This window comes from Myxocyprinus asiaticus, chromosome 25 (assembly GCF_019703515.2).
Source record: "Myxocyprinus asiaticus isolate MX2 ecotype Aquarium Trade chromosome 25, UBuf_Myxa_2, whole genome shotgun sequence".
NCBI classification, from domain to species: domain Eukaryota; kingdom Metazoa; phylum Chordata; class Actinopteri; order Cypriniformes; family Catostomidae; genus Myxocyprinus; species Myxocyprinus asiaticus.
In genome coordinates, this window is record NC_059368.1 from 24,721,494 (window position 1) to 24,742,377 (window position 20,884).

At 39.4% G+C, this 20,884-nt stretch overlaps 1 protein-coding gene across 5 annotated transcripts in view; it reads right to left on the bottom strand.

Moving 5' to 3' along the window:
- Positions 1-18,701, bottom strand: part of LOC127416222 (E3 ubiquitin-protein ligase LNX-like) — a 60,460-nt gene extending 41,759 nt beyond the window's left edge. The window contains exons 1-2 of one of the 5 annotated variants that reach the window (XM_051655449.1): positions 18,452-18,701; positions 12,639-13,173 (exon numbers count right to left, since the gene is read on the bottom strand). In XM_051655449.1, coding sequence (XP_051511409.1) covers positions 12,639-13,066 — 428 coding nt within the window. In that variant the 5' untranslated portion in view covers positions 13,067-13,173; positions 18,452-18,701. Of the gene's footprint in view, positions 1-6,969; positions 8,053-10,336; positions 10,475-12,638; positions 13,174-18,451 lie in introns of those variants that run through there. The other 4 variants (XM_051655448.1, XM_051655452.1, XM_051655451.1 and 1 more) reach the window with 4 other exon arrangements.
- Positions 18,702-20,884: the final 2,183 nt, after the last annotated feature.

Sequence of the window (20,884 nt, forward strand, 5' to 3'; positions counted from 1 at the left end):
TCACTTCCTGTCTCATTCCGAGCACACATCCCAGGTGCAGATCCGGTCCTGAGCTCAGGTGCTGAGCAGGAAAAAGGACACTGCCAACTCTCTGTCTCAGATGCAACTAAACTGTCGAATTAGCAACACAGTTTTTGCTCTCCCTGCTCCTCATCATTATTAACTTGATGAGAAGGATGCAAAACAACTGCAGAGCGACCGCAGAACAGACAGTTAACGTACAACAATCTGTTGAACTCTTGCTCTCTAGGGAAAGTGCTCAGAGGCAGAATTTAACTCTGCAGAGCAGAATATGGCCGTCACATATAGGTCATTATTTTCATTTGCTAAAAATGGCTTTGATTTTGCAGTCTTGCACCAGTTAAAAGTGTATGTGCATGTGAGAGCTAATTGTAAAGGGTTAATTTGCCCGACAATTAACATTCTGTCATCACTTAGTTACCTTGTGTCATTACAACCCATATGGCTTTCTTTATTGCATGGAACACAAAAGGAGAAGTTTTAGGGAATGTTCATTCTGCTCTCTTCCATACAATGAAAGTGGATGGGTACCAGTTTCTGTCAAGCTCCAGAAAGCATCATAAAAGTTATCCATGTGACTCACGCACTGTATTCAGAGTCTTCTAAAGCCATATGATACCTTTGTATGAGGAACAGACTAAAATTTATGTCGTTCTTCACTGAAAATCTTGCTCGGCAGCTGTGTCACCATACACTTTTATTGTATGGAAAAGAGCAGCCTAGATAATATATAGAGAATTATTTTTGTGTTCCACAGAAAAAATTAAGCCATACGAGTTTGGAACAACATGAAGGTTGCATTTTTTTTAACTTCCAGTGACAATAAAGTTACAGTACATACCAGTGTAACGTCAATTTCAGTGAATATAGTTCTTTACAATGCACAATTCTTTGCTTCTCTCTGTGCAGCGTGTTGTTTTTATGTACCTTGGCATAGATGAGTAGATGGGTTATGTGGACACTGAATGAGCCAGTGGATGCCGCAGGACAAACCACTTACGTGCATGTTCATCTGTCATCAGCTCATTATTCATGAAAATAAGGTCAGTACGGCAACACGTGGGCCCCCAGCAATGGCCCTTTTTCTCACTATGTATGTGTCACCCTGATGACGACATGCTGATGTCTTACCAGAGGCATCCTCTGCACACAAACACACACAAATGCAAGTACAGAATCTGATACCATCTCCCACCCCCAGTCAATGATTTTTCCCTGCTTAAACAGAATATGAACCTGATAGAAGTAAGCAAATCATAATCATGATCATCTAGCACTGACAGCAATCAGCCTTCCAGCCTCTCTCATTCAAATTCACATGAGTCAGAGCACAAAGAATTCAACAAGCTGGCCTTCATTTTCAAAACAAGTCAGTACTGTAAATGACTGTTCCAACATGACATGCCAACAAATAAACATTCCACATCAAGGTCTTTGTTTACAAGTCTTATGATTTTTGAGAACATATTTTAACCTCCTAACAATCAATTCACACATATATTTGTAAATAAATTCATAAATGCATAAATTAGAATGTCGCAACGTTGCATTGGCTGTTTCCATTGTAATCAGATTTGTTGATTGTAAAGGGAGTGATGTAGTTTTGTGCAATCTAGTTTTGATTTGTGTTAGTCATGCCAGACTGAGTTGTTGTTGCCCTGAAAACTTTACTTGGTGCAGACATTGTCCTGTACATCAGTGGTTCCAGATTGGATACCACCCTTACAAAAATCGAGAGTTCATTGCAAATTTGCTGCAACCTTGCTGCAAATTCACCACTGATTAATTTAATTAATTTTCATCAGTTTGCTGAAAATGTGTGGCAAGTTTGCGGCTAGTTTGCCATTTTGCTCCAGAATCAGCACCGGCATATTGATGGTGAAAAGGGGCATGAGAACTCATAACTTTGAGACGAGCCCTTAAGAAGTGTGATGTCCTACCTCTAAAGTACTAATCTAAACACTTTCACACTTTCTGTTTGAGGTGGGTAACTTAACAGAGCATTCATGATATCAGAGGTTCATCACACTCCTTTAAATGGCTAAAAAGTCAGTGTGAAATGTTTAATAGAGTTTAATAGTGCTTAACCTTGCCTTTGGAAATGGTGTATCAGTGTATTTTCCTCACATACCACCTGATAAAGCATGTACAGACCTATCCAACAGTACTCAAACACATAAAGGCACATCTCCCCATACCTGTACACTCTTGTAATGCACAAGATACATCAACACATCATTGCATAAAAGCATTTGAAACCAAAACACTTTCGAAGGGAGACAGCAGCACATATTATCAGATAGGAAGAGAGTGAGAGGTTGGCTATATTTAAATTGCCTGCAGTGTTAGCAATAGCCTAATATTCATCAGGTATTTTGCCTCTGAGAACACATACAGAACATCTGCAACAGTGCAAAGAGGGGATTAGTGTTTAATTTAAAGTCTAATTAACCATCTGAAAGCATATGAGAGAACGGCAATAATCGAGAGATAAATATATATATATATAGACAGAAAAAGAGTGAGAGAGAGAGAGAGAGAGAGAGAGAGAGAGAGAGAGAGAGAGAGAGAGAAAGAAAGGGAAGATTGTATTTTTTAGACCCTGTTTGCACCTGGCATTAAGATGCATTTCGGGTAATCCATTTACATGGGGTCAGCGCTAAATACAGGTGTAAACAGGGTCTAAAAAGTTTTATGATCGGATCACAGAAACCACATACAAAGGTAGTCAAAAACGCATATGACCATATCATATTTTATGTGTTAACGGTTATCTGACCTGAATGAGTCCCAGACGGCAGTGAAGTGTGACCCCTCACCTGTGCAACCACTGAGCTAAAACAAGAGTTAAAATTTTGCCGTTTATGAGCAGCTTTAAAAGGAAATAACCATCTTATTGGAAAATTTTAAAAAGCATGCAGGGACACAATTGAGAAGCATGAACTTCTGAAGCTCCTTTAAAGGGTTAGTTCACCCAAAAATGTGGCCAGGCCTTTGAAGCTTCAAAATGCAAAACAAGTCAGCATAAATGTAATCCATCAAACTCCAGTGGTTAAATCAATGTCATCTATATATATATATATATATATATATATATATATATATATATATATATATATATATATATATATATACATTTATGCATTTGGCATATGCTTTTATCCAAAGTGAATTACAGTGCATTCTAGGTATACATTTTTTATCAGTTTTGTGCATTCCCTGGGAATCAAACCCATGACCATTTGAGCTACAGGAACCCCGAAGAGCTACAAGATCTTATGAAATGTTGCGTTTGTGCAAAGATTAAATTTCAGATGTATCTGGGGGAAACTGTGCACTGTTTTTTTTTTTTTTTTTTGCTTTCTTTGTCTTCTGTGACATTGTTGTGCTTTAATATCATGCATTAACACAATAACATAGTGATTGATGCATGTTGTCATAATATCATAGACCCTCCCCACAAAATCTGAGCTCAAGTTGTCACAGGATACGCATTTAAGCAGAGACTATTTATTTATGAGAGAGGGGCCACCTCTATTAAAATGAATGGGAGAGATTGGAACGCCCAACCAAGGAGCTCTAGTGCCCAACAGTCAATGGATGTAGAAAGGAAGTCCCACCTTACTGGTAAAAGAGAATTTATTGTTTTTTTACAGAACTACTGCAGGTTTTTTCATTGTTGCAGGTTTTTTGTTTTTTGTTTTTTGTTTTTTTTGCATGGATGTCATTTTGTGTCAATTTTCTGTTTACTATATATGGCTTTACATGTAAGAAATGTGTAAAAATGGACATGCAAATGTGAATTTTCTATTTACATGTAACACATTGCTACAAAAATACATACAAATTTGCATATCATTTTTCTGTGTACTGTACAGTATTGAATTTTCCCAGTAAACTTTTACCTACTGTTGAAATCGGTCTCTAAAAAGCTCAGTGTGATAATACCATTCAGCTACACAAAACTGATATTCTTGTATAAGTAAGAAGTTAGTGTCAACAAAAAAAGTAGAACAAAAATTAAATTTGTATATAACAAACATTTCCAGGGTTGACTGCCACGGTGAAAAAATATCTAATCATATTGACCATTACGGCTCACATGATGACAAAAAATATCTTTTCATTTTGGTGGCATTGGTCAATGTACTGACACAATAACTAGGTTTTGAAGCATGAATGAAATGTTTTGGGTAAGTTACTACATTTTGCAGACATGCAATAGAGTTGTGATGTCCCATAAAACAGTTGTGACAATTGCACTTACAGTTTAGAGAATGTTAAGACTGTTTAAAAAAATTAGCCAAAACGACTGAGAAAAACTGTAATACTAGGTGTAAACTGGGTCTTAGACAGATTGAGGTGTCGACTGGTAGAGCTAATCAAGTCAAAGGGCGTCGAACCAAGTGTGTCCAACTCCAGGTGTGTGTGTGTGTGTGTGTGTGTGTGAGTGTGTGTGTGTGTGTTTGTGCAGTCAAAGGGAGAAAGCACAGCCTCAGCAAAGATCAAACATTTAGGATATCGGTGCTGGCAGAATGGAAACTAAACTTTTCAGAGCCTACACACTCAAGCACAGAGAGAGAACCCATATGTGTGTGTGTGTGTGTGTGTGTGTGTGTGTGTGTGTGTGTGTGTGTGTGTGATAGTAAAACCTAAATTCACCTACATTGTGCAGACCAGCTAACAGTTCCTAAGAGTTTAATAAACATACTAAATAGTGTCTGTGAAAATGAAAATGTAAAAATGCAAAAAGGTTTTGCAAGTTTAGAGTAAAATTTAGGGGCAAAGTTAGACAGGGTTAAGGTTAAGAAATGTCATTAGATTTAATAGAAAATTTTAAATTAATCAAAGTCAATGGAAAGTCCTTGCTATGATTGAAAAATAAAGTGTGTTTTTGCTTTTGTGTTTAATTGATTATAGGGTCAGTGTAGTAAGATACTTTTATCGATGAGTGAATGTTCAACCAAGCACTACAGAAAACAAGTAAGACAACTGCTAGTAACAGAGAGACAGAGACAGAGAATAGATAATGATATAAAAAAAAAAATGAAGAGAGACATTCTGGCAAAGCAACAGACAACTGGCCGAAAAAAAAAAGAGCCTGTGAGTGTGAGGAAGAAATGAGAATAGGTTTCTGTCATTAAATAGGACGAAGATGAATAACCATGCTTCCGTTCTTCTGCAAACCAAACAAAAAACAGACTACACACCGCATATTTCCTATCCATTCCATTTCTTTTCCCTTTTTTAATGCATCCGAGATGGCATAGCAACCGATGGCACCCAGATACACAAACACATGGACATAAATCACACAACACAGCTCACACGGTGACCCACATACACAGGAGGCGAAAGAGGTGAAAGTCCTCATCCACTGAGATCACAGCCAAACAAATGCATGGACAGATGGTCCAGGAAATTACCTTCTCTTTCCCTGTCTCCTCACCATTCATCCCTAATTTTTTGCTCTGAAAACACCTCACTGTCCTTTTCCTCTCCAACCCTCTCTTATTTCCTTTATGTTCAGTTCTGTATACACCAATATGTGTGTGTTTGTGCTGTGTGTGTATTGTCTAGACTCTAAAGGAGAGGGGATTTGTAATGTAGTCTTTTGTACTATTCTCAGGCTTTCATACACTCACACTTACAGGGCACAATTGCATTCCAGCCAACAACTCAGGATCAATATAACCAGCTTTCACCCAAACACACAACCGCAGCACCTTCACAGTGAATGCAGAAGGCTTTTCTAAATAGTGCAATGCACAATAAAGTATGTGAGAATTGCAATGTGTTTATTGCAATGTATGTGTGTATATTACTCTTTCAAAGAGAATCCTGTGATTGAATATTGTAGCGTGAAGCTCTAAGATCAATTGGATGTGCTGTTGTCAAATATGCAGTGCATGTTTGAGTTACTGTGCTTGGATTTTCTGAATGGCGTGGCTAGTGGCAATAAAGCTGTGTGTGTGTGTGTCTTTCTGTACATTCAGTCCTTTTTGCAAATTAATGAGTGTGCAGTATGTGTGCAGTGAAAAAGAAAATTCCATAGCAACATATGTATACAGTATGTGATAATAAAAACACCCAGAACATTTTTATTACACTTTTAAAATCCAGTTTTTCCTATTTACTGCAAAAACACACCTGTGCACACACAGAGACACACTAGGTCATCTTAGTCATGTTGCAGTCTCCCTCACTGCTTGGTCGCATCAAAACAAAACCTACATAACACAACCCTAACCACCTAACCACTGTCTAAAGTTGCACAACCACTACAAAGAACCAGGGCAAGCATCTTTCCTTCCAAAACAACACACTAGACATCGATAATATATTTAGAACCTTCTAGACAATTAAAACATACAAATGAATACAGTTATGCATGTACAAACAGAGGCATGCATGCACAAATGCATGTATCTTTTTAGATAAAAAGATGAGACAGAGATTAAGAAAATGGGATTTATGCAGGTCATTGATAATGATGTATGGCCTCTCTCTCTCTCTCTCTCTCTCTCTCTCTCACACACACACACACACACACACACACACACACACACACATGCACACACACAGAAACATGTTGGTACAGCTATCCTTATGAGGACTCTCCATAGACATAATGATTTTTATATTGTACGAACTATAGATTCTATCCCCTAACCCTACCCCTTAACCTAACCCTCACAAAAAACTTTATGCATTTTTACATTTTCAAAAAAACATTGTTTAGTATGTTTTTTAAAGCAATTTGAATAATGGGGACACTAGAAATGTCCTCATAATCCACATTTATAGCATAACACCCTTGTAATTACCAGTTTGTAACCAGTTTGTAAACCAAACAAATCCACCCACCCACCCACCCACCCACCCACACACACACACACACACACACACACACACACACTGCGGTGAGCTGATGTGTGTGTTACTCACAGTTCGGAGTAGAGGATGTGCAGGTTGCCCACATTGTCAGTGTAGTTTGCTGGACTTAGCCAGGGCAGAACCAACAGTAGCAGAGCCTTCATGACCCCCTCTCTCCAGGGCTCCCACTGTTCCCTCTCTCTTTCTTTGGCTTTCTCTCGCTTTCTCTGGGCTGAGTGCAGTTCAACCTATCACTCTTCCTCTCTGTCCCTTTCTCATCCACTTTTACGACTGTACCGACCCCCCCCTTATCTTCATGTAAAGAATCTATTCTTCTTCTTCTTCTTGTTCCTCTGTCCCTCCACTTTCCTTTCTTTTGTTGTCTTTTTGTTCTTGCCTCCCTCAGGCTTTTAGCCCGGTCATCTCATCAATAGACAGTGAGAACACCAGCAGCAGAGAGAGAGTAGAGAGGTAGGACTGGGAGCGTTGCCAGTGGAGGAGAGCAGAGTGCAGGATGAAGAAAGACTCAAGAAGATGAGGAGGCAGGTGCACTGGAGTGATGGCAGCCAAGGTAGAGAAGAAAAGAGAGTGGTGAGGTAGAGGAAGAAGAGGAGACATAGAGCAGCATTTTCTGGCACACTGGTCAGATAAAATGGTTGCGTCGCCGTCTAATCTGTCCTGGGCATCATCCAAGAGTAAGAGGATTTACGCTCATGAGCACACACACTGCTGTGAATGTGAGAGAGAGAGAGAGAGATAGAGAGAGAGTATATGTGAGTACAGCAACACAGCCTCTAACTTATACTGCAGCATGCTCTACAGAAAGAGAGAGAGAGCTGGGGCAAACCATCGGGGATGGGAGAGAGGGGGAGATATAGGCTTGGGTGGTCCATCTATCATTGTTCTTATGCCTCAATGGTAGAGCATGTGGCAATGACCACCCCCTCCAGATTAACAGTTCATTCAGCCATGAAGAGGGGTGTGCAAGTGATGGATGGATGGATGGATAGATGGATTAGTTGATTAGATAGATAGATAGATAGATAGATAGATAGATAGATAGATAGATAGATAGATGGATGGATGGATGGATGGATGGAACGCCAGTTGATTAAACAGATGGATGAATGGTGAGTTGGTTGGTGGGATGGATGGATGGATGGATGGATGGACAGTTGGTTGATGGGATGGATGGATGAATGGATGGTGAGTTGGTTGATGGGACAGATGGATTAGTTGATAGATAGATAGATAGATAGATAGATAGATAGATAGATAGATAGATAGATAGATAGATAGATGATTGATTGAACAGATGGATGGATGGTGAGTTGGTTGGTGGAATGGATGGATGGATGGATGGATTGAGGGTCAGTTGGTTGATGGAATGGATGGATGGATGATGGATGGATGGAATGCCAGTTGATTGAACAGATGGATGGATGGTGAGTTGCTTGGTCAGATGGATGGATGGATGGATGGATGGTCAATTGGTTGATGGGATGGATGGATGAATGGAGTTGGTTAGATAGATAGATAGATAGACAGATAGATAGATAGATGGATGGATGGATGGATGGATGATGGAATGCCAGTTGATTGAACAGATGGATGGATGGTGAGTTGCTTGGTCAGATGGATGGATGGATGGATGGATGGTCAATTGGTTGATGGGATGGATGGATGAATGGAGTTGGTTAGATAGATAGATAGATAGACAGATAGATAGATAGATGGATGGATGGATGGATGGATGATGGAATGCCAGTTGATTGAACAGATGGATGGATGGTGAGTTGCTTGGTCAGATGGATGGATGGATGGATGGCCAGTTGGTTGATGGGATGGATGGATGAAAGTATGTTGAGTTGGTTGATTGGATGGATGGCCAGTTGACTGAACAGATGGATGGATGGTGAGTTGGTTGGTGGGATGGATGGATGGATGGATGGTGGATGGTCAGTTGGTTGATGGGACAGATGGATTAGTTGATAGATAGATAGATAGATAGATAGATAGATAGATAGATAGATAGATAGATAGATAGATAGATAGATAGATGATTGATTGAACAGATGGATGGATGGTGAGTTGGTTGGTGGGATGGATGGATGGATGGATGGATTGAGGGTCAGTTGGTTGATGGAATGGATGGATGGATGGATGGATGGATGGATGGATGGAATGCCAGTTGATTGAACAGATGGATGGATGGTGAGTTGCTTGGTCAGATGGATGGATGGATGGATGGTCAATTGGTTGATGGGATGGATGGATGAATGGAGTTGGTTAGATAGATAGATAGATAGACAGATAGATAGATAGATGGATGGATGGATGGATGGATGATGGAATGCCAGTTGATTGAACAGATGGATGGATGGTGAGTTGCTTGGTCAGATGGATGGATGGATGGATGGCCAGTTGGTTGATGGGATGGATGGATGAAAGTATGTTGAGTTGGTTGATTGGATGGATGGCCAGTTGACTGAACAGATGGATGGATGGTGAGTTGGTTGGTGGGATGGATGGATGGATGGATGGATGGTGGATGGTCAGTTGGATGGATGGATGGATGGATTAGTTGATTAGTAGGATAGATAGATAGATAGATAGTCTTGTCTCACAATTTGGTTGCTTGGTAAGGAGTATCTACTTTAGCAACCACACTCTGCTGTCCAATTACAGAATTATTATAGTTCCAACCATATCTTTCAATCATTCTCTAAACAGATAATAAATCAGTCTCATAATCAAACAAAAATGGTTGAGTTCATAGGTCCCCAAATTTTACAGCATTTCAATCAAACAATATGATCTGACGAGAGTAAAGAATGTGGCACCATCAATGCTGCATGTACTTGTAAGAGAGCCCAAGGACAGCCTGAGGCAGAACATTCTCCTCTCCACCCTGATTAAAACCATGATTCCAGGAAAGTTCATGCACCACCAAAGACATGCAGACACAAGCAGACAGCGTGCATTTAGACATGCTTAATTGCAAACACAAACGTAAGCTGGCAGAGACAACAAGCAAGACACAAACCTCTAGATATTGTACAAAACTCAAAGTCACAAACAGCTTCAACACAAATAACACTCAGAACTACAAAAAACATCAAAGCATCCACAAGCAGCCATCAAAAGCCTACTAAACACACCATATCCTCTCACCACACTGTTATAAGTCACCAGTGTGAAGGAAGCCTCACGCTTTAACATTACATGACCACAAATGCTGTGACAAACACAGTAGCAGCTGGCACTGAAAGACGCTCTTCAGTTATGGAATTTATATGCATGAATTCAAGTGGCATTCTGTAAGCAGTAAAAAGCCAGATAACATGAGCCAACAGCATATATATATATATATATATATATATATATATATATATATATATATATATATATATATAAAGGCAAGTAAGGTAATTCTTACATAGAGAGAGTGTTTGGCTGGTCCTCATAAGTGCTGGTTCTTCTTAAGTCCCGTCCCATTCTGAATGATATCCCACTTTAAAGTCCTGGACCAACTATTACCACCAGCTTCCAAACCACAAATGAGAAAGAAGGAAGCAGAAAAGAAAGACAAAGAAAGATTAACTGACAACCCAAGAGCCCAGCTTTAAAAGGAGAAAGAAGGGATGTGGGAGGGGAGAGGAGGAATAGAATGGAAAGGAGTGAGTGTTTTTTGTTTTTTTTTGTGTGTGTGTGTGTGTTTTTTTTTTTTTTGGTTGAGAAAAGGGCAAGTTGATTATGTTTCCGTAAGTGGAATTTTAAATGAGAGGGAAACTTTCCATTAACGTAAGTAACAAAATGCAATTAATTTCAACTGAGGCCCTCAGGCCTATGGTGTGCTAATGACTCAGACACAGTCCACAGTAACGAGAGAGACTCTACCATCCTGAAAATGGAGAGAGTGAGAGAGCGTTCCAATGAAAAGCATTAGTTAGCATATAGTCCCTAAAGGCACTGAGGTGGAAGATATCTTAATCTGTTAAATAGAGGTCACTTTGAGGTTTCTACCTCTGAGGAGCAGAGAACAAAGAATATTCTGAAATAAACAAACAAGTGCACACAGGTGGAAATGTGCTTGACACATGTCTTCTATTGTGGAGAATCACTGACAAGAGTCTTCTATGAATGACAATGAATCAACATTGTCTTATGAATGCCGATGAGATACTGAAGTCTGAATTCAATTCATCAGCACAGGAGTCATTTTAAACAATTTCTGTGCAAGCAGACAAATCAAACTTGCTTATAAAATTAAAAACCTTAAACTTTCCTGTACCAAACCATCATGTTCCCCCAAAACATGCTGGTCCAGTCTGGTTGATGCTGGTTTGTTGCTGGTCTAGCTGGTGGACCAGCATAGTCACGAGGTTTACAAACAAGACTTAGCTGGTGAGGCTGGTCAACCAGCATGCCTTTTATTATAGAGCTGGCTAATCTAGCTGGTTAATCGAGTTAAAGGTGCTGTAAGCAGTTTTAGCCATAGTTGAACATCCACCAGACCCGGCACTTTAAAGACACGTGCATGCCCACAGACACAAAAGAGACCGTTGAGTTGGAGCAGATGGAGGGCGATGGGTACCCCTGAGTATTTAGCTGTGGAACCCTGAGTATTTCACGGGAGCAGGACACTGTATCAACACTTATACGAGCATATGTATATGGAATGCCCTGCAAGCATACAATGATTGACAGGCAGAAAGTTTCCTTTTGCTTAACAAAGGATCTGACCCCAGCCTGCAGACATCTTTTACCGCGCTGTTTACCTAGCCTAGTGCTGTTACAGAGACAGATGTGATATTTCATGGCACCTATTTCAGTGATATCTGACAGGTAATAGGGATGATGCAATTTCATAAAAAATCATTTACAGCACCTTTCAAAAGCATGGTGGGGAAACAACCACACCAGCATCCAAAATGCAACATTCAGTTTGCTGGTCACCAGCTATGTTGGTCTTTTTAGCAGGGTTTACAGATGGCTATTTACTGAAAATGTGATTCAAAACAAATCAATTGATTTTTGACTGTAAAACCTTCTTAAAAACCACAGACCTGGTGACTCTATTACAGTCCTCTGGCAACAATTACAGTATTGTGTTGCAAGCTGCGTAGTGTGATCTGGATAAACATTCTTGTTGGTCCCGGAAGCAACATTCCTATAAACCAATACATTTTTAAGATTTGGTTGATGGGGATAGGGGTTTGAACAAAATTTATTCAACTTATCATTTTCCTCTGATTGCAGGCATGGGTTAAGGTTCAGTTAGGGGTATAATTGTTGGATAGCAACGCTGCTGAAAATTGCTGGTCACCAGCATATATTCTGTTGTGGATTCTGAACACCAGCATGGGATGCTAGTGTGCTGGTGTCCACACTAGGTTTCTTAACTACCTGAACCAGCAAGATATCCTTGGTGACCACCTTCGGCAGCAAAGTATTGCTGGTCGTAAAATATTGCATGGTGATACTTGTCCACCCACTAAACCTGCACCAAACCAGCACTCATACTGGCCAAAGGTGACCTTTTCAGCAGGGAATGTTGTTCAAGGACCAACATAGGAGGCTGGTCCAGAAATATGTTCTACTTGGCTAAATCACATTGTGCGTCTCAAGCTGTCATCCTCTAAATCTGTTTATGACCAGCCCAAATGTCATTAACAGAAGCTCAATTGTTAAGCTCACTAATATCACATCAAAGACGGCTCTGAGAGTGATTTTGTCACCTGCTCCTGATGTGTCCCTCTAGTTCTCCACGGGAAAGCTCTTCAGTGCAGTGCTCTGTAAATGGGCAGGACACCTTCAGTTTGTCCAGCAGTTTGTGGACCAGCAGACTGGACTTACGGCAGGTCTGCAGCATCAGTGGGGTGCGGTCCACAGGGCAGAAGTCACTCTCTAGCAGGAAGTTTGTCAGACACTCTTGACAGTAGGTGTGTCCGCAGGGTGTGTCCAGGGGTCGGATTAATGGCTGAAGGCAGATGTGGCACATGAGGTCATCGTCTACCTCTTCCTTATAGGTGTATTCATGGTTCTCCTCCTGTAGATGGCGCTGTCCACATATGTGACATAGGTCTGGAGGAGGGGAGGTGGGAGTGCCCCCTGTGGCACCACAAATGGGCATTGCCATGGCACCCGACTCTTCCTGATCACTCATTGCTTAATGGTAGATATGGTGAAGATGGTTGTAGCACTACTACAGAGGTGGTGATTCTTTGTGGTAGGAGGGCTTTGTTGTATCAGGTTGCATTTTGAGCCATCCACCTGCATGGGAGGAGCACACACAAAAAGAAAAGGATCTGAGAGTCATTTATGGCCAGTAGGTGTGTCCACATGATAATCTTGTTAGCTGTGTTTGCTGGAAGGGTGAGTTGCACACACCCAAAGGCACATGCATACAGTTTAGGAAAATGAGGATGGCACAAATGATTTATATTTTCTGCCAATTCCTCATTGCGTTTATTCTTTCTTTATTCTCCTGAGTTGGCAGACAAATTAATATTAGACTGAACTTATTTTCCACTGCCAACAGAAATAATAATAAAGCACCTGAGATTCATAATAAAATAAATCAGTCATTTAAAACAGTGATTGGCATTAAAAAAAAAAAAATAAAGAGACTGAAATTTTATCATGTCATAAAGTCAATGATTTTTTTTAGCATGGTTACAGAGATGAGCATCTAGCTAGCATTTTTCTCGAAGTTTTCCAGAGGCTCAGGTTAGCGTTCAGTAGCTGTTTCGAACCACAATTAGTATTGCTTGTTTAGCAAAGCACCACTATTACTATTTCTATGATCTTCGTTTAGGGATTTTGCAAAATCCCTAACCCAATTCTTCTTCTTCCGCCAAAACTTTGACTTGTATGATATTTGACAAGTGGGCAAAAAATTAATAAAATTAAAAAGAGACCAGAGTACTCGTATTTCTGAAAAAGAAATAAAGAGATATGGGGATGGCCTCTTTTCACATTGCGCAGTAAGGCAAGTTTAGTGACATCCTAGCAACCACCCAAAATGCCATATATCTGCTCCAGAACATTGTAGAGACATGGGGTGACCTTTTCTCACTTGGGGCAGTAAGGCAAGTTTAGTGACACCCTAGCAAGTTACCACCAACAACACCCTGGCAGCCACCAAGTAATGCCATATCAACCACCCAAAACATCATCTCTCGGCACCATACATTCTACAGACATTGGGGTGGATTCTTTTGACTCGGGACAGTGTACTGAAGCATTTCATGTAACAATAACTCAAAAACTGCAATAACTCAGCTCCAGAATATCATAGACATATATGGATGCACTCTTATGACACTTTTTGACATATACAAAAGGCTTTTTGTTGGCCCCAGGGGGTCCTAGGGGCCCCAGCATTATCTTGGCACCAGAACATCATAGAGACATGGGGGTGGACTCTTTTGACTTGTCACAGTGTTCTGAGGCCCTTGGTGGGACATTGTGGCAGCAAGTTTTGCCATGGCAAGCACTATTCAAACTTTCTTCAAAAAATTTAGTAATTTAGTTTTGTCAATAACAATCTCAGTCATAAAATTCTGCTTGGCTTAATTTGAGGATGTCGTTTTGGAGTTTTCTTTTAGCGGTATGGTTGGGTTTGTCCATTCTGTAGTATTTATAATTAGCTTTATATACTGTAAAAACAACAAAAAGTCCTCATAGATAGTCAGAGATAGTCAAGTAAACAATTGTGTGACTTCATTGTGGGGACCAGTAAAACATGTAATCACCTGCATTGTGAGGTCCTGCCAACATGATGTACTGTACATTTGTCAAACATATTATATAGTGTTTTAATGAAAATTTAAAAATGCAAAAAGCTTGTGTGAGGATTAGGTTGAGGGACAGGGTTAGGGGATAAGACATTATATATGTATCAAATAGCATATACTGTATAAAAACAACAAAAGTCAAATTAAAGAAAAAAGAATCATGAGTGTGTATTTATGAATGTACAAGTGCACTCCTTATAGACAGCTTAAAGTTTATCTGGTCAATAAAGTCCAGTGGTCAGGGTGCTCATAAGGAAGACCAAAGTGAATCTCCACACATGTTGTATTACACAGAGCACAATCAAATGTGAGCATGAGTGTGTATAGGCACAATTAGAGTGTTGTGTTATTACAGCCATAAAAATCTGTCTGCACTCAGTCTCGCAAAGGACAATCACAGCTACTGACATAGTATGTACACACTGTCTCTTTCCATCTCTGTGTATTAATGTTTAAAAATGACTCCTCCATTTTTGTTGTTAATTTGAAGAGGAAACCCTTGAATCACAGTTCATTGCAGGTGAATATATGAGAATAGTTTTACAGTCCTCCACTTTGTAATCTGATCAGAGCTTAACCACAATAGAGGAGCACACACACACCCATAAAGAATGTTCCCAAGGACACAGTTATATACCTGGCAACCCTTCATTCTCCCTAAATCATCATCTCCTTAATGATCCTTCAGACTGACGATATGGCTTGAGTATGCTATTGTGTTATAACACACACACACACACACACACACACACGCGTTGGGTTTTCATATTTTATGAGGACTCTCCATAGAAATAATGGTTTTTATACTGTACAAACTTTATATTCAATCCCCTAACCCTACCCCTAAATCTAACCCTCACAGAAAACTTTCTGCATTTTTTAATTTTAAAAAACATAATTTAGTATGATTTATAAGCCGTTTTCCTCATGGGGACCAACTGATTGTCCCCACAGTGTCAGAAATTTCAAGTTTTACTATCCTTGTGGGGACATTTGGTCCCTACAACGTAGGGAATACCTGGACACACACACACACACACACTTTTCCCCTGAGGCTCTCATTTTATCTGAATTTTCCATTTTCTTTTGTCTTCCTGTATATTGTACAAAGGCAGTTCTAGCGAAAAATCTCTCTCTCTCTCACACTCTCTTTCTTTCTTTCTCTCCCCCTCCTTTTCTCATACTCTCACTGGGGAGATAAAATTGTTTCTGAAGTGGCCTTTAGCCCAGAGGAAAACGGTGGTAAATGTGTTCCAAGCGTAGTGAGTGTTAATGACATTCAACTGCACAATCAAAGGAAAGCTTCACACACCCGCACACACACTGCATGTACGAAGTTCAGCTTTTTGATCTCAGATCCAGTGGATTCAATATTTAATGACATACTGAAAAAAAAAAATTCTTGAATAAATACATACACACACCTGGGATGTGTATAAGTAATGGAATGTAGTGTGTGTTAACAGTTTAATAATGGTATAACTCTCTGCCTAATCAGCCCTTTCCTTAACAGCTTCAGTTAAAAATGGTCTTCTGTGTGTGTATGGGTCAGCACTTTTATATCTTTCAGCATAGACAAACACACTTTCCCATCAAACAATTGCACAGCAATGCAATAATGAAGAAATTAATGCATATACAATATATACTGTATATTCTGTATATATGTATATATACTTGTATATTTCATTAAATTTGGCTTTCTCCAGGTATTAAAGACCTCCTTGGTATTGTACTTACACCAGTTCTGGATTACTTAAGGAAAAAAGAAAAAAAAAAAAAGAAAAAAACAGTTACAGCAACTATATTCAGTAATAGTATAAGACATCTCATTGAGGAACCACAAGTGTTTCTGGTAATATTTACATTCTTTAAACAGGCAACACTTAGAGAAAAAGCTCAGGGTGGATCTTTTGCTCTCAATCCTGCTGTGGATCTGTCTTTGACTTCACCATGCTTTGTTCAGACATGTTTTAGAAATACGTTCCACAGCATTACTGAGTCTCTGGATGCCCACTGTTTACAGCTTGAACCCAGAATAAAGAATAATCGGACCTAACAAGGAGCCTTGGGGCTCCCTTTTTATTTAACCATTCAACTTTTCAGTCCTATAGCTTATGAAAAATGCACTATAATAAAGCAAATGATTAACACAAATATAATGACTATATAGTGGAAATTATGGTTATTAATGAGCATAGCTACATCCAGAAATAACACTCACAGAGAGTTGACAGGAGTGCAAGCATGAGAGGGCGTTCTGTGCATTTCAGAGCGTGAGAGAATTTCAGACAAGAAAATAAGGCCAATAACAACAAACAATTAAACATATATCTCTAAAGAGACTTTTTAGACAAACACCAATTTGAGAAAAGAGGCAGTATATTTCTATGTAGTAGAAGGAAACTGAACTGCACACCACAACTTCACACCAAAGAGTCTCCATGGTAGCGTGTGGAGAGTTACATAAGTTCTTATATTTAAATATACATAGCCCTCCGTTTTTTCCCTCTTTATCTAGCAACCCCTCTCCTTTCTGATTACCTAGCCTCTTCTCTGCATCTTCTTCCTCCTCAGCCCACCTTTGTTTTTTTGTTTTTGTTTTCTTTGAGGTTGTTCTCTCAGTCACCTTCTCTTTCTCTTTCGCTCTCTTTCTCCTTTCAATTTGTTCCACTGATTTTACATCTGAATAACATAAAATGGCCCCAAAATGTATTTTAACACAACTGAACAATTAAAATGTACGAATTTTATTGCATTACATAACAAAATATCGAGACAAGTGGCATCTGGTATGAGGTATCAAGTCAGTTTCACACAAGTTCACACAGGTGTTCTAGCAGGTGTTGTTCATCACATTAACTATGAACATAATCTACTAATGTTTCACAACCAGAAAATGTAATTATGAATCATGTATTTTTTTTTTTTTTTAATGTGAAACCTAGCAAAATTATTTTTGTGAAATGCATACTGTAGCTTTTAAGGGTATAATCTCTTTCTTTAAAATGAATGCAACTTGGTGTAATATTTTATTATCTAATGCAAAGGAATCCTTATAATTTTTGTTGTATGGCTATAGTGTCCAATTAGTTTTGGGGAAAGAAAAGTCATCCATGGAGTCAGTTTATGGAAAATCAGCTAATTGAAAAATCACCTATTAGTTATATCATCTCCTTTTATTAAAACTTCACTTCCTTTATATAGATAAATGGCATGTTGAAAAGACTCATTATGTTTGACACTATATAATGTTCTATCACTGATAGAATCACAGATAGCAATAAGAAAAGCCAAATATGCGGTATAATTCAATAAAGATATGAGCTAACAGCAAATACAGCAAAAAAAAAATAAAAAAATAAAAAATAAAAAATAAAATAAAAAAAGGGCACAAAAACACTACACGAACACTGACAGGTGACTTGCAATTGGGTTTGCCGGCTAAACATCGAAAAAAATTATGACACTGATCAATATGTGCAGTATGTGATACTGTAATTATATGAATATATACACCACTTGCCACACTCACACACATATATCCATGCATGCATGTGCACAGACACACACACATTTTCACTGGCATTATGACTGCAAATGGCTCATGTTGCTGTCTACACAAAGAACATTTCTCCACAGCTGTGCTGAGTCAACAAGTAAAAGGTTATCATACATAGATCAGTATTTTGGTATTGAGGGGAAAATTGCTTCAGTAAAAATACGCAGACTAGTCAATTCCTCTCGCTTACCTGAACAGGTGATCCAACTGCTCCGACAGATGGAAAACGAGAGGGGGAGAGGAAGAGTGAGAGAAAGTAAAAGAAAAAGAAAGAGGACTTTGTCCCAGGGGCGATGTGTTTAAAATTGCCTGGTGTGTGCTGGTAAATAGGGTCCAGTATGGTGTTAAAGTTATCCTCGTAGTCGCCCAGTGAATATTTTAATCCAGAGGCCCCCCAGCCTTCCTTACATGCTCTGGAATGCCAGCTACTGACGCACACATAAGCACACCTGATACAGGAAATGACAGGGAAAAGGCAGAGCTAAAGCAGTTGGCAGGTAAATACGAGAACTGCCCAAACCTGCTTTGGTGGGGCCGGGAAATGGTTTACACACAGAGACACTCACACAGACACAGATACAGACACACACACACACGCACACACACACACACACACACACACACACACACACACACACACATGTTGGTGTGGCTATCCTTATGAGGACTCTCCATAGACATAATGATTTTTATAATGTACGAACTATATATTCTATCCCCTAACCCTACCCCTAAACCTAACCCTCACAAAAAACATTCTGCATTTGTACATTTTCAAAAAAATAAATAAATAAAAAATAAAAAAAACATCGTTTAGTATGTTTTTTAATTATGGGGACACTAGAAATGTCCTCATAAACCACACTTATAGCATAATCCCTTGTAATTACTAGTTTGTAACCTAAAAAAATGTCCTTGTAAACCACCCAAACCCGGCAGGGAGGAGGACAGCAGTCACTTTGCCCAAAAGTCACTTAAGTACTACAACCTATTAGCACACAATACATTTTTAAAGGAATTACAGTAAATATGAAAATGATTCTGTGTATGTGTGCACGCACACACATGACACACATTGTCAAATTCAATGGTAACATCACAAAAGTATGCACTTGCTTTTTGCAAGTTAGGACATGACCTTGTAAAATCCCTGAACATAACCTTAACAAGTTTTCTAAGCACCCTAAATACTCCACTAATGCCTGTTTTCACTATCTAGAAGCCTACACCCATCCAACGACACCTGATAGAGAGAAACGGTTGATCTTGCCATTGCATGCTTCATTTGATGATTTGGATATGTTTTGTTTGGTGGGGTGCCTGCACTAGACAGACTTAATATATGACGGAATAAGAGAGACTATGTTAGTCATCGTCAAAAAAGTCTATTGTCAAATGTTTTTTGCTTGGATTGAATATGCTTGTTTGGAGTGGAATGCACTACATGTTAAGACCTGTACATGGCTCCATTTCAGAAGGTTTCCAGAGTGCTTATCAGTAAGTTGAACAGTAGAATCGTGTAAGTTTAATTCACTGAAAACCAAATTTTTATTTAATCACTGAGTGAGATAATAGTAAACATACATTATTTGGCTTAATGCCCATGATGAAGAGCATGAGACTCGACTCAATCTCTTAATACCGCCCTGAATCGTCTACTTCATTAATGAATGAGGGAAGTGCAAGTTTATATACCCTTGCATTGTGATAGACACGATTAGATGAACTTTCTCTTCCTGGATTTTCATTTAAAAATCCATAAATTACAATATACTAAACTATGTTTTATAATGTCAAGTACACTCTAAGTGTCCTTGAAAAAAAGCAGTATATCAGTAAACATATCGTCAAATTATACTGCTGAGACGTGTTTGTTAAGACCTTTAAGAACTTCCAGTAGAAATTCTTCTCTTTGAAAGGAGCTCAGTGCTAACACTCTTTGTTTATAGCCAATCTGCTAAGCCTCCAATCTGGAATCAGCTCTCAAATGACTTTGCTAGTGCTGTAAACAAGTAAAATTAATCTAAAATCAGCTTTGTGTGAGACTGATCCCAGAGACAATGCAATCAGTGTAACAGATTAGCCTGTACTGCAGGTATATGACTCATAAGGGAGTTTACAAGTTGAAATTCTGTTCTAGATCCTGTTTTATTGTCATAGGTGGATGCCGTTAGTCTCGTACCTTTGAGTTGGGCATTCTTTTTTTTTTCTTTTTTTTTCACCCAATTTGGAATGCCCAATTCCCAATGTGCTTTTAAGTCCTTGTGGTCGCGTAGTGATTCGCCTCAATCCGGGTGGCGGAGGACGAATCCCAGCTGCCCCCGGGTCTGAGACCGTCAACCCGCGAATCTTATCACGTGGCATTTTGAGCACATTGACACGGAGACATAGCGCATGTGGAGGCTTCACGCCACCCACGCCCAACTCACCACGCGCCCCACTGAGAACGAACCACATTATAGCGACCACGAGGAGGCTACCCCATGTGACTCTACCCTCCCTAGCAACCGGGCCAATTTGGTTGCTTAGGAGACCTGGATGGAGTCACTCAGCATGCCCTGGGATTCGAACTAGCGAACTCCAGGGGTGGTAGCCAGCGTCTTTAACCACTGAGCTACCCAGG